This window comes from Phallusia mammillata, chromosome 2, assembly GCF_965637545.1.
Source record: "Phallusia mammillata chromosome 2, kaPhaMamm4.hap1.1, whole genome shotgun sequence".
NCBI lineage: Eukaryota > Metazoa > Chordata > Ascidiacea > Phlebobranchia > Ascidiidae > Phallusia > Phallusia mammillata.
In genome coordinates this window covers 20,709,554-20,723,449 of record NC_137253.1, presented here as the reverse complement: position 1 = coordinate 20,723,449, position 13,896 = coordinate 20,709,554, and the positions used below count along the sequence as shown (strand labels likewise).

Genomic DNA, 13,896 nt, shown 5'->3' with positions numbered 1-13,896 from the left:
TAAACGTGATGCCGAAAACGTGTCTCCCTGAACGTCTTGTCTGGAGATGTTCACCAATATTGGGAAAATGCATCAATCACATTACTCACTTCAGACAAAATTGGTAAATACCAATATATAAAAAATCCGAAGAAATTAATCAAGCAGCCCAAAATTATAGCGCATTCCAAAATTTTGTTTATTTTATCATTCGATCTTCCTATTATTTTTTTACTTTTATCGTTAGAAAAGAAAAATGGTAACTACTAAAAGTAGTAAGCAAAAGCAATAAAAGTCATTATTGCAAACTCGCGAAACCCTTTTGTCGATGAACTACTTGTCAGTTTACTTTGTTAGCTGAAAAAGTTCCGTTTCTTTAGAAATCGGCTTTTTGTGGGTTGTTGGTTTATTCCAGGAAAAAGATTCTCCGATGTCTTCAAAAAATTGTTGAGTAAAAGGACGATAAAATGCTCGCAGCTTTTTTAGTGTTTCCTCGTCAGCCTTCTGCCTGCCGTTTCGGGTTCGACCTTTACCACCTCCTAAACACGTCATGTTTTCTGTCATCGGTAGTTGGTTTTGAAACTGTTTCATTGTAAATTGCCGGTAGCAGAAAAATCCGGTGTGTGGATGGCGAACAAAGTCTTCCTTCAACAAAACCTTTGGAATTCCAATAAAATCCTGCAGTTCCTCAATTATAGAACCAGGATCTTGCATAAATCGGTTGCCGTCCAAAATTCTTAAGTTTGAAGCGTTAAAAACACTTTGCCATTGTTTAATGTGAGCTGAGTAAATTCCATTGGATAAAAGTGTTGAAGCTTCATCGGTGTGAACTAAGTTGACGATTTTTTCTCTCAAGTCAGAGAGTTTTGAAGATATTTTTTGCCATTCTTTGATGTTGCGTTGCAGTTTTGGAAGATATTCATCAACATACTCCTCAAATGTTTTGTATTTTCTAATCATTGGATCGTCGTAGAGGTCGTATCTTATTCTCTGAAAAAAATAAAACATTTTCTCCTCATTGTCACATAACTCAACCCGTTCATTGGATTCCATTCACAACACAAAACCTTATCTAATTTAAACACATTTAACTTCAGTTTAATGCCTATACTAAGAAGTACAGATGTTGGCGATATTGAACTTTACATGAAACTAACTTTGTTTTGAGTATGTCCCATTTTTTTTTATTAGAATACATATGAAATATCTTGCGTGAGACGGGGATCACGAAAGCAAATTATTCATTTCCATTGTCATCAACCGCCTTCTTTTGTTTTCAAAATTTTAAAAAAATGCTATTAAATATTTTACGATTCAACCTTACTCAGAATTATTACCTATTAACCTTTTTTTATCGTAACTAAGTTACTTATACTTACTTCATGCACATAATCCGAAAACGCTCTAAGAGTTGGATCACAAACTATAAGAATAAGTTTTACATCAGGAATGGATGTTTTGATTAACTCTGGGGTATTTATGGGTGGAAAGGCGAAGTAAATCGGCGTTTTCTCCATTGCAACTTGTCTGTCATTTGTTAGTGGCATCATGTTTCTGCATTACAACCAACATTTGTAAAATTGGTTGAAACTTGGATAAGAACTCCCGAAAATTTTAATACGACTTCTACAAAAATTCTTGAATAAGGGGTTGTAATAGGGGTCCTACCATATTTTGTTTTGAAAAAGATTGTCATGTGTCGTCATGTTTGTTAAAAACAAGAACCTGCCAATAGAACTAAAGAATTTGTTGGTGCGGTATATAAATTGTTCATCGCAAAGTGTTAACCCCATGGAGAGCAAAGGTTTCACGTTGTAGGCGCAAGTTTTCCGGCCGCAATAATTACTACCTGTAAACATCCAAATTTTGTCTGGTTCTTGAAGAGAAGAAAAAACTCTCTATTCCATCAAGTATTCGAACTAAAGGGTGGTGATTCAGAAAACTGATCACTCCGTCAGTTCCACATTTTTTGACTCCGATTCCAATAACTTTTGGCAAACGATGCTTTTCGTTCTGTTCGTATTTTGGAAACATTTTAATATGTTAGTTACATTTAGTCTCTACAACCTTTTGGGACCGATATTATTAACTTTTAGGACTGAAAAAAAACGTGCTTTTCTAACAAATAAAATAGTATCTGAAAATTATAAATGTCGTAAACTAATGTATTAATGCTAACTAAATTAAGTTCCTTCTTTGCTGTAACATATGTAGGCCTATATATATATATACAACAACAGCAATAAACCTTGAAAGTACAGTGTCCAATTAAAAACCAGCGTGCACACATGAAAAAGCAATCACGGTTTTTAAACTATCGAACTTTGATGTAATAATTGTATTGGTACCACTAGCGTATTTAGGGGGGGGACAAGGTGCCATGCCCCCCCCCCCCCCCTCAAGAAATTTTGTCCAGCTGTTTTAGTATTGAATCTTGCAATTCCAGACAAAACTGTGAATAGCAATGTGCGCTATTTTGTTTAATGTGCGTAACGCATTTATGCTCGTCACACATCTCAATAAACAATGCATGCCAATCCAGGCCACTTGGCGTCGAACTGCGCGTATGACGTTACAATGAATTTTATAATACATTGTTACGTCACACTCATACAAGTGAAAATAACTCACAATATGATTAAGAGGCAACCACTGTTAAAAACAACTGTGTCGAGTGTTGAAAAGTGTTACATGTATACGATCGAATAGTGACTATAACGTTCGTTACTTACAGCAAGAGTAAGGGCTTCACAGGGCCTTAGGCCAACCAGCATTTAGTTGATATTGCGAGTTTAGTCGGCACAACAGGTGCTACAGAGAGGTCTACACAGTCTACCGCCAGATGGCGCACTTGCCGTCGCAAGATGGCGCAGTTGCCACCGCAAGATGGCGCAATATATTTTATATTGTTGGCCCCCCCTAAAAACGATCCTGGATACGTCACTGATTGATACCTTAATATTTTCTTCATTGTATTTCTCAATTTTTTGCAGAATATTTTCCCGTGTTTCAATCCTTCGTTGCACTAAAAATATTTCCAATATTAACTGTAGATTTTGTGCTCTTTACACGTACATTTGATTTAAAATGCATTTTGGTGCGTAAAGAACCGAATATCTCTCTGCTTGAAAAATCCTGTTTCGAACCATCATTGGCATAAATATTTGGTTGAAGTAATGTACTGCTACTCACCTTCAAGGAAGCTTTTGCGTGATATATCTTTAACCATCATAGCCAGCAACAAAATAATAATGAGAAACAGAATGATTAGGGCAATCTTCACATTCCGTTTGAAATAGTTCTGTGACTTTTTTAGAAAGCGCAACATCTGAAAGCGAACGATACTCGCTTGCTTAACAGTTAATTCTAAAAGCAAAAATAAATCTTGGTTAAAATAGCTTTTCTCATTTTACGGGCAATTTTAAGGTGATGGAGTTTAAGTGGCTAAATCTTATCTGCATCAATCACGTGTTCAGTCTCCCGGAATTAATCATCCACAACAAGTTTATTTCTCGTGATCGCTTTTTTGTAATTTTGTCGAACCCTTTAACCCTAAGCTAATCAAGCGCAATGACTTTGGTTCATAAAGTAGATTGTTTTCAAATTCCCGCATGTCTAGTTTCATTAACCCAAGTTAATCAAGCGCAATGACTTTGGTTCATCGAGTTCATTGTTTAACTCCCTTGGGTCAAATTTGTTTTCCCCTGAGTTTCTTTAACCGTTGTTTACTCAAGCGCTGGCCCTATAAATACCACGCCACAAACTCTGAAATTCATGCTAGTTCTAAATTCTAGTTCTAACCGTTAAAATTCTGGTCAAAGTGCGAATACTATATTCTGTCTTTATTCGCCAACGTATGCGTCGATCGTGAACTTGATGTCCGCTGAAATCGTATAAGTAAGTTATCTGTGTTCGTCTGTTTGTTATGTTGCTTGTAATAAAACTCGTGAAGTAGATACCTAAGTCTGTGCTATGCTCAGTTATTAACCGGAGTCAGCTTTGCATTCGCTGCAAAAGTGGTGACCCTTTTGGTGATGATAACGAACACGCAACTTTTAACCTTCTGAAAAAATAACTGCGCATAGTATTTTTCAAAAGTAACCTTCTGAGAAAATAACTGCGAACTTAGAAACAGTTCTAACAATAGCGTATCAACTAAGCATAGTTCTAACTCTATTACTCATGTCAAGTAAGTTTTTCAGGAGTTTTAGCCAACAAGGCTGCATCTTATTCTATTCAAGATTGAAGGCCAAAGAAAAGTACAAAATTCAAAGGCTAATTCGGTAAGTTTAATTCATAAGTTTTACTTTGTTGTGTACATTTTATGTTACTAAGCCACGCCTAACGATACGTTATGTTTTTACATTGAAGTTTAACGCCGGATCACTTACCTATGGGGTTATGTAACAGCATATATTTCACGCCACTTGCCTTGCACTTGCTAATCTACTGGTGAAAAACTACTGTACCGTGTCATTAACTATAACTTTTACTAAGAAATATGTAAAGGGTACGTTTGATACGATTGTAGAATGATCTACGAGTCTGATTTAACGTAGAAATCCTCGACTCACTGAGGTATACAGCTTGCGGGCGCTGTATTTTAAACAAGGCAACCATGTATCTTATCATTTCTACAAAACCCGCAGAACGATACAAGGTCCTTGACAACGTAGTAAGTTATCTGTGTTCGTCTGTTTAAGGTCCTTGACAACATAGTAAGTTATCTGTGTTCGTCTGTTTGTTATGTTGCTTGTAATAAAACTCGTGAAGTAGATACCTAAGTCTGTGCTATGCTCAGTTATTAACCGGAGTCAGCTTTGCATTCGCTGCATATCAATCGGGTTAAACTCTGATCAATACTCAGCAGACTAATATACACCCAGATTTTAAGATTGTATCGAATCCATAGAAATGAAGTGCATATATTCTACAGAAATGCATACATGCATACAATTGTTTAGTGACATTTCGTGGCTGAAGCCTTTTTTAACAATGGTGGCTGGTTTTCAATGGCAGATTCTGCTGTTTTCAACATAGCTGAACTTTTAAGCGTTGGTCTTTAACATATATACACCAATAATGAATTAAAGAACATACAAATCCTCTGAACTAAAAAAAAATATTTCAAAATAAGTTGGTTCTATTTCCTTCTGTAAGACTAATGACCATCAATCACTATCAAGTTTCACAGCCTGCAGCTGTACCTATTCAAACACTAGCGTTATACTGCCCACACCAACGGCCACGTCTCTTCATACACAGTAAATTAAACGTAGCTGGATCCAATCTACTCCGCAAAGGAAGCGATTCATTGAGGGTCCCGGATACAGTTTTCTGAAAGTGGATAAGCCGAATTGACTGTCCGTCTATCCGACTAAACAACGTATTCGTTTGTGCCAGCAGTTCACCAAACATATTAGTAAACTGGTCTTCCAACCACTCCAATGCGTTTGTATCAATTGGTTGTATGAACTGCTGTTACTTGCATGCGCGACCTATTAAGCAATAGTTGTGTCTCTATTGCTTTGTCGCGTGTTTTACACTGAGTGGTCACTTAAACCACTGCTAAACTCAATTGGGCTGTTGATCAGCAAACACTTAGGTGATATGAAATCATGTCACACTAGACTTAGAGCCTTTTTTCAAAACTATAGAACTCATTCTTCTCTCCCAGTAAAGTTTGTTCTAATCGCGCATTGTATGTTGAGCCATCCGTTACTCCTACTAACTTACGTGAATAAAGCGTGGGATTGTTGTTCAAACTTCGCCAAGGACGGTCTCAAGCCCGGCTGAAAAAGAAGGAGGGTTGGGCGTCGGGCCAGCAACCCGACCCCGTAAAACAAGTTACCGCTACAGAAACAGCAAGAAGAACTGGTTGGAGTGACATCTTAGGACCATTCGGTGTAGCAAGCAAAACTAACAATAACGGGCACAGACTTCTTACCATCTGCAGTACAAACGAGTTATGTATAAGGAACACTTTTTTTAATCACAAACGCATACACAAGCAAACCTGGAAATCCCCAAACGGCAAAACAACAAGTGAAATTGACTATATTTGCATATGCAGAAGATGGCGAAGCGCACTGCAGGATGTACGTTGCTGCAGAGGTGCAGACGTAGCCTCCGATCACTACCTCGTCAAAAGGTCACTGAAACTAAAACTGAAAAAAATTATCAAACACAGTGGAACAAAACCATACGACCTTATTAAACTAAAAGATCAAAAAATAGTAAAAATGTTTCACAAAGATCTGAGCACAAGATTCCAGGCTGTACAAGTAAAAGATGATATTGAAGAGCAATGGAAACAATTTCGAGAAATAGTGACAACAGCTGCAGATCAAACCCTCGGAAGAAGGCGCGGGACGAGAAGAGAAAGCTGGATTCGACCACAAACTTGGGCCCTGATTGATCAGAGAAGAAAGATTAAACATCAAAGAGAAAGCGCCAAATCTTCTGATGAATACTGGAAGATAGAAAAACAGTACGAACAAGCACACAAAGTTGTTAAAAAGAGTTGTAGAGACGACAAAAAGTTTTGGACTGAAACGCTATGTGCGGACGCCCAGAAAGCAATGAACAGAAATGACACTAGAGCGCTATTTGGAATAATTAGGCAAAGGCAGGAAAAAGCTCCGGTGTACCAATTAAGGACAAAACTGGAAAAACTCTTCTAACCGAGGAAGAACAAAACATGCGATGGTACGAACACTTTAAGGAAATTCTGAACCAACCAAAACCTTACCAACTGCCTACTTTTGAAGATGAAGATGGACCAACGATGGAAGTAGATATGGGTGACATCACAACAGAAGAAATTTCAAGTGCACTGAAAAAACTCAAAAACAACAAAGCTGCAGGTCTCGACCAAATTTCTGCTGAGATGCTAAAAAATGGAGGGAATGCACTGCTTGCACAGTTGACAAAGCTATGCAACTTATGTTGGAAAATGCAGACTGTACCATCTGATTGGAAAAAAGGAGTAATTGTGAAACTTCCAAAAAAGGGAAACCTAGGCATTTGTGGTAATTGGCGAGGAATCACCCTGCTTTCTGTTCCAGGGAAAGTGTTCTGCTGCGTGCTTCTGCACAGATTAAAGACATCCTTAGATGAGAAGTTGAGAGAAGAAGAGGCAGGCTTTCGATACAACAGGTCGTGCTGTGACCAGATCTTTGTTCTCAGAAACATTGTGGAGCAGTGCCTTGCATTTCAGAAACCCCTGTTTGTCAACTTCGTTGACTTCAGGAAGGCATTTGATAGTGTGCACCGCAACACTGTATGGCAGGTGCTACAAAAATATGGTGTTCCACTCAGGTTTATAGATACCTTCAAAAACATCTACGAAGGATCAAGCTGCTGCGTAAAAGTTCAGTCAGGAAACACAGAGTTCTTCAGAATCAACACAGGTGTGCGCCAAGGCTGTGTCTTATCACCCCTACTGTTCATTACCACTATCGACTATGTGATGAGTAAGGCAATGAATTATCCAAAGTTCGGCATCTCATGGACAAACCACAAGCGTCTTACGGATCTCGACTTTGCAGATGACATCGCCTTGCTCGCAGAGTCGATGACAGATCTTCAAGAAATGACCAACTCATTGGCCAAAAATGCAGCAACAGCTGGTCTGACGATCAACAGCGACAAGACAAAGTTACTTCGAGTTGGAGGGGAAACTCAGTCCAACGTACATTTAACCATCAATGGAATTGAGCCTATTAACAACATCACAAGCTTTACCTATCTTGGCAGTGTGTTCACAACAGATGCTGATGTGGAGGCCGACATAAATGCCCGCATCGGAAAAGCTGCTTCGGCCTTCAGAAGGCTCAAAACAGTTTGGTCAAGCTCGAAGGTTTCGAAACTGGTAAAGATCAAACTGTACCAGTCAATTGTAATGCCCACCGTTCTATATGCCAGTGAAACCTGGAAAATGACAGTCAAGCTGAAAAAGCACATAAACGCTTTCCATCAGCGTTGTCTTCGAAGGATCCTAAATATAACATACAATGGACCACATTACAAATGATGAGGTGTACCATATTAGTGGTACCAAGCCTTTATGTACCATCATGTCGACGCGGAGATTTTGCGGGACATGTGTTACGCATGTCAGACGAACGGGCTCCAAAAATTGCTATGAGCTGGACACCGCAAGGGAAAAGAAAAAGAGGTAGGCCAAAGCTTACCTGGAGGGAGACTTTCCGCAAAGACCTGGAAATGAGAGGGAAAACTATACATGGAGGAGATAGAGGAAATTGCAAAAGACAGAAAAAAGTGGAACAATCTTGCTGCCCAATGCGCCCAAGAGCGCGGGAAACTATAATAATAATAATAATAATTGTTGTTCAAAGTAAGTTTGGATATACATTCAGAACCGATCAGAAACCACGTAAACCGGAGATTTGGCAGTTGTTAAAACCGAAAGTCATGAATTAACGTAATGAAACGACTCACTTCTATAGTTATCCTACCATGGGTAAAAATTACACGAAATTAGCTGCAGAACTTAGCCACAAACATTTTTAAGTTAAAAATCTGAACAAAGCGTACCTTGGCCAAGCTTTGACACAAGGTGTAACCATGGGCGCCGAGTAGGTTTGTAAAGCACGGTGGCGGCCACCGTGGAAATTTTGGTTAGTTTATAGCGGTATTGAATGAAATATGTAAAATCTGAAAAAAGATAGGAACATTTTGCCTTTTAACAAGCGTGCTGGCGATTCAGTTACGTATCGTGGCTCTAAACTGCAACTTGTTTTGGTTAGTGCCTTGTTTATGATGTAAAAAACACAATTGTCTGCCAGTAAATGTTGGGCCATTGTTGTGTACAATGTAAATGTGTTGTAATAAATGGTTATCTATAAGGTGATATAAAGCAGCAACAATTTGACGAAACATGTTTAACGTTACTAAACCAATGATAAACGTTACAGCAGCGTGTTGCAATTGCCAACTAAATATTATTTCAAACATATCGTTTTTCTTATGATTTTGACGAATGTTGCATTTTATGGGAAGTTTGTTGGGCTTTGAGTTAGAGTTCTTGCTGCAAGCATAGGTGACGTCATATTTTACGTCCGCCACCTTGCATTTTTGTAAAACTCGGCGCCTATGGGTGTAACTTTAAGTTTAGAATTAACGCCTCAACGTAGATTTGGTTTATTTCTTCATCAGGTTGTTGTTTACTTTAGGTAATATGCTTGCGCATTGCAGTAAGGAAGGTGGTGTTGACCCACCAGTGCAAACAAACATTGCAATTCAGTCAATAACTTAGTTGTTGATTAATTTTTTGTGTGACCAAGCATTGCAGCATCATGTGATATATGCATTGTACATTTCCACTCCCGTCAAAACGCAGTTAGTTAGTTGAGTCAGAAACCAAGTTTTCGCGGACAAGCATATCAAAAGGTTTTTCGGAAAAGACTCTTTGTCAGACTTCAAAATGAAAGTTGTACTTTTTCTGCTAATTGTTGCAGGCACGAATGTAAAACTTTCGTTTCAAGCAGAATGCCACGGAAAGGTAAAGAACAGACGTAAATATATGCATGTAGTCCAACATTTTGCTAAACTTTACCAAAAAGCTTTGCAATACATTTTTGTCGAAAATATTAATTTTTCATGGAAAACTGCGTTTTGAAATCATTTTTTTTAAATAATACAATACAACTAACCCATGCATAGCTTATAGTAAAAAACATTTGCAAAATTCTTTGTAATACTAACATAAACTTTGTTTAGCCGGACCCAAATGCGATGCCTAATGTAAATCCGATCATCAAACCGCAAATGAAACTGGTATCAACAGAAAAAAATGGAAAATTGTACACAGTTGGCGCCGACAACCCAGCTTTGCACATTTTGCATGTGTGGGGTGGGTAATTTTAATTTTATAGATTTCTGTCATATATAGTTACAGAAAAATTACCATACGTCTCAATTTATCACAGGTACCCCTTACGAGATGGGATTTGCTCACGGTACTTTGCTTAAGAAACAAGTAGTTGACTTTATGAATCAAGTATGGGATTATCTCGAGGAGCAAGTGGTTGGTATAATTGTTTTGTTTTCAGAATGGGCAAATAGTGCTGTAGCCTAAACATCCGTGTGCAGCCCACAGCATTTTGCGAAGGCCCGCCGAATGTTTTTTTTTTGCTTTTATATAAGTTACATAAAAAATATTAAAATTGCTTTCATGTTTTGATTTTTCAGATAGAAGCCATTAATGGTTCGGTGAAGCACAAGTTCCATGATTGGTTTTTGGAAGATGTCGCAAACTTAGGGTAAATAACTTTTGTCATAGCACATATAACTTAAGACAAATTTGTCGTAAAATTGCGGAGCGTTCTCGCAAGACAGGGGTTTCGGTCGCGAGTCATTTGATGGTCATTATACTTTACTGTAAATCCACCTTTTTTCAAGCAAAAAAGACTGACAAAAATTAATTTAAAACAAAAGGCTACGCTATTAGTGTAAAATCCTTCCACACCCAAAACGATAAGAGTTTCTAAATAACTACAAATACACTTTCCAGTGTAAAAGAAAAGTCACAAACAACGCTTTTACGTACCGTTTGCAGTACTTGTGCGAGTTGTACCGCAGTTTGGAAATCACTTACCCAAACGAAGCAAACAAGGCTGTGAGAGCATTTGAGCATATTATTAAAACTCATTGTCACATGGAGATAAATTACACCTCTTTTTTATTGAGCTGTATAACCCCGAAAAAAACAAAACAATAAAACAATCATTATTGATGCGCAATATTGATGTCAGCACTATGTAAAATTTCAAATTCATTGTTTTCCAATGTTTAAGAATCGAAGCAGCTTGTGATCTGGAAATTTTGGTGACTTCCAAATACAGCGGCAACTACTTTTTAGAAGAACTGAAAGGAATTTCTGATGCCAGTGGACTAGATGTTAAAGTAACTGATCATAACCTTTTTATTGTTTACTGCAGGGGTCGGCAACCTTTTTTGCACTGCGGACCGCTTTATGAAGTGAAATTTAATCGCGGACCGGTCTTTAAAACACTACAAATATTTGGCAATAATAACACTTAAATTAGTTTATCATCCCGGGATACATGGGCAAAATGTTTTATAGCATTTAACCTGAAAAATTATACGGCCCGGTAACCAACTCGTCGCGGACCGGTACCGGGCCGCGGACCGGCGGTTGCCAACCACTGGTTTACTGAATAGCTGATAAAGCTAAAAGCTGTTGCTAGGTCAGACTTATCTTGCTACATTGCTTTTAACGTTGTTTGTGATTCAGTACTACATAACGCACTTTTCTGTATGTTAGCGATCAGCTTGCTGTGTAGGTACGGCCCAAAGCAAACGAAAATCTCACATAGTTGCTATATGTAGAAAATCCAGCGAATTCATATGCTTGGAGAATTAACTAAGGGAAGTTGTTCTATGTTTGGGGCGTGGGACAGTGCGGTGCCGAGTGGAAACGGCCTTTTGCAACTACGATCACTCGACTGGAACATGGATGGTGAGTAAAACGTGTCATTAACTTTTTACCTGCCGCTGGGCAGAGGCATCAAGACTTCACAGTAATTTAAACATTTCCGAATAACATCTTCAATATGTGTAGTTTTAAGAATGTATTGGATGCCCTAGCGTACTGCAATGCTTCCTTGAGAGTACTGAAACCATAATCCTGGGATCGAACCTCGTGAAGTAAATAAATTATTACCCTGTCGTTCTTTCAGGCCCTTTTAAGAATTTCCCACAATTAACCATCTATCACCCAAACGGAAATCAAACTGGAATTAATGGTCTATCTGCAAAAACTTTTGTAAACGTTGGATGGACAGGTTAGCAATTAAAGCCGAAATTCTGTGCCTTGCTTATTTCAAGCAAATTTTCGATCCTATTCACACTGTTCAGGTTGGATTGGCTCCATAACAGGAATTTCTGAAGCAAAGATTGCAATATCCGAAATAGGGGCGTCGTATCCAGACGACAGCTTTGGTAAAGAATCGAGGTTTGGAATTCCATTCACGGTAATTACAACTCATCTATCACCTTACCCAAAGCAAACATATCATTAATTCTATTATTTTTAGTATATTCTTCGGGATATACTTCAGTTTGACTACACACTTGACGACGCTATTAACCGAATCGCAAACGCCCACCGCACCTGTGACTTGATTTTGGGGGTTGGGGATGGAAAGGTACGTTGTTCGCTTTGTTATTTCATGCTACATTTAGTTTATTCACATTCATAGGAAAAACGTGGCTTCAGAGGCGTTCAGTATTCCGCTTCAGTTGCTAATTTCTTTGATGATCAAAACATGCGTCCTGTGGCACCTTGGCACCCGAAAATAACAGATGTGGTTTATTACGGTATTAACACAATGTCAAAAGACTAAAAGCGAAAATATCTGTTTAGTCATCTTAACATTGCAATGCTTTAAGGTATGGACTGGCTCTGTCCTGGTTATGCCCAAGTGCTAGCTAATCAGTTGACGAAATATCACGGAAAACTGACCCCGGAACTGACAATCATGGATGTTGTGTCAATTGTGCAAAGCGGATCAACCCATATTGCTATTTATGATTTCGAACATGAGATGATGTACAATTCCTTTTCAAAAGCGGACGTGCAAACTGGACCAGTTGCAGCCTACGACAGGTAGAAAAATTTTATCGACTAGTTAAATGGATTATCTGACATTTTACTGCATTTTTAGAGCTTTCTTTCAGTTCGATGTTGCTGCTTTGTTTGCGGAAAAAAGGCCTTGATTCAAAACTTTCTTTGAAGCCAGTTCAATGGAAATGTGTTATATTTTAAATTATTATTTTTTTTGTGATTTTACACAATGTGTCTATTTTCAATCGAAACAAGTAAATTGCAAAATAAGTCCCGGTTTGAAGCAAAACGTCACAATTCCAGAAATAAAGTGACGTGGCGCAAAACTACCAAACAACAAATTTTTGAATGACGTTATAAGACAACAATTCTACGGTAGTATGAAAACAAAATAAAAAATAAAAAAACTCATTAAAAAAATAAAATTGACCCACAAAATCTAAAAGCATAGGCTACTGTTTATCCCACAAAACCGCCATTGTACAAAAATGCCCCTTCATTCGATCCTACCTATTGGTATCGTAGACTATCTACATATAAAGGCCCATGCAAACATGATGCGATCAATGAGACTTGCGACACTTGAATCCCGATTTAAGGTTTTATGTCTGTATGTGGAAGGGTGACCCGGACATTTCGGTCAAGCTCCTGCTGCCCATGAATGCGAGTTTTTTTTCACGGGGTTTGAACCCAGGACACTCCCGGGGACGAATCCCGATCAAGGTTTTTTATGTCTGTATATGGGCCAGGCGCCAGACCATTCGGCCAAGTTCCTGCCCTAGGTTTTATTGCCAGGCAAAACAATTTCCATCATTCCCGCCCTCCAGTGACAAAAAAAAAAAACTGTTTACAAAAAAAGAAATGTGGGCATTAATATTAGTAGGTTATTGTTTTAATAATGACAGTAGGTAGCCTACAGAGGTTACATAAAAATAGATTAAACCCTCAATTCCTAAAAAGTTCTTGAAAGAAAGTTCTTAAAGGTTAGGAACGGTTCATCGCGACATTTTTTACCCTAAAACATAAAAGTTAACTTAAGTAATAGTGACAATGTACGTTAATTAATACTCATTTAACAGCGTGGACAAGAACGTCTATACTTTGGAGTTTTAGAAAACCTAAAAATCCTGTTTTTGCTGCATGCAGCAACTGCAACGCTTAATGCCAGCGAAAAAATGCTTTTTTTCCATGATAGCATTCTATCAGCGCTGCAGCGACTTCGTTACCTGAAAATTAGGCAAAAATAACTACGCATAGCACAGTAAACTGCTGTTGTTTAGTTGTTTAAAGCCAACTGAACAGGT

The 13,896-nt window shown here is 38.2% G+C and overlaps 2 protein-coding genes across 3 annotated transcripts; one reads left to right on the top strand and one right to left on the bottom strand.

The window, feature by feature from the left end:
• Nucleotides 1-293: 293 nt before the first annotated feature.
• LOC145214250 (heparan sulfate glucosamine 3-O-sulfotransferase 6-like) lies at nucleotides 294-3,337 on the bottom strand. The gene is made up of 5 exons (XM_080082745.1): nucleotides 3,172-3,337; nucleotides 2,934-3,004; nucleotides 1,829-1,992; nucleotides 1,359-1,533; nucleotides 294-969 (listed from the first exon to the last, which is right to left on the bottom strand). Exons 1-5 carry the CDS (start codon nucleotides 3,305-3,307, stop codon nucleotides 325-327), a joined length of 1,191 nt encoding a protein of 396 aa, XP_079938871.1. The 5' UTR covers nucleotides 3,308-3,337; the 3' UTR covers nucleotides 294-324.
• Nucleotides 3,338-4,211: 874 nt separating this feature from the next.
• On the top strand, nucleotides 4,212-13,725 carry LOC145212552 (protein dcd1B-like). 2 transcript variants are annotated; one of them, XM_080080713.1, is made up of 12 exons: nucleotides 4,212-4,262; nucleotides 9,724-9,856; nucleotides 9,933-10,030; nucleotides 10,195-10,265; nucleotides 10,800-10,908; nucleotides 11,356-11,485; nucleotides 11,706-11,810; nucleotides 11,884-11,999; nucleotides 12,063-12,173; nucleotides 12,228-12,345; nucleotides 12,418-12,634; nucleotides 12,693-13,725. In XM_080080713.1, exons 2-12 carry the CDS (start codon nucleotides 9,739-9,741, stop codon nucleotides 12,742-12,744), a joined length of 1,245 nt encoding a protein of 414 aa, XP_079936839.1. In that variant the 5' UTR covers nucleotides 4,212-4,262; nucleotides 9,724-9,738; the 3' UTR covers nucleotides 12,745-13,725. The 2 variants fall into 2 exon arrangements, with proteins under 2 accessions (XP_079936839.1, XP_079936838.1); XM_080080712.1 differs by lacking the exon at nucleotides 4,212-4,262 and adding an exon at nucleotides 9,421-9,505.
• The last annotated feature ends 171 nt before the right edge of the window (nucleotides 13,726-13,896 follow it).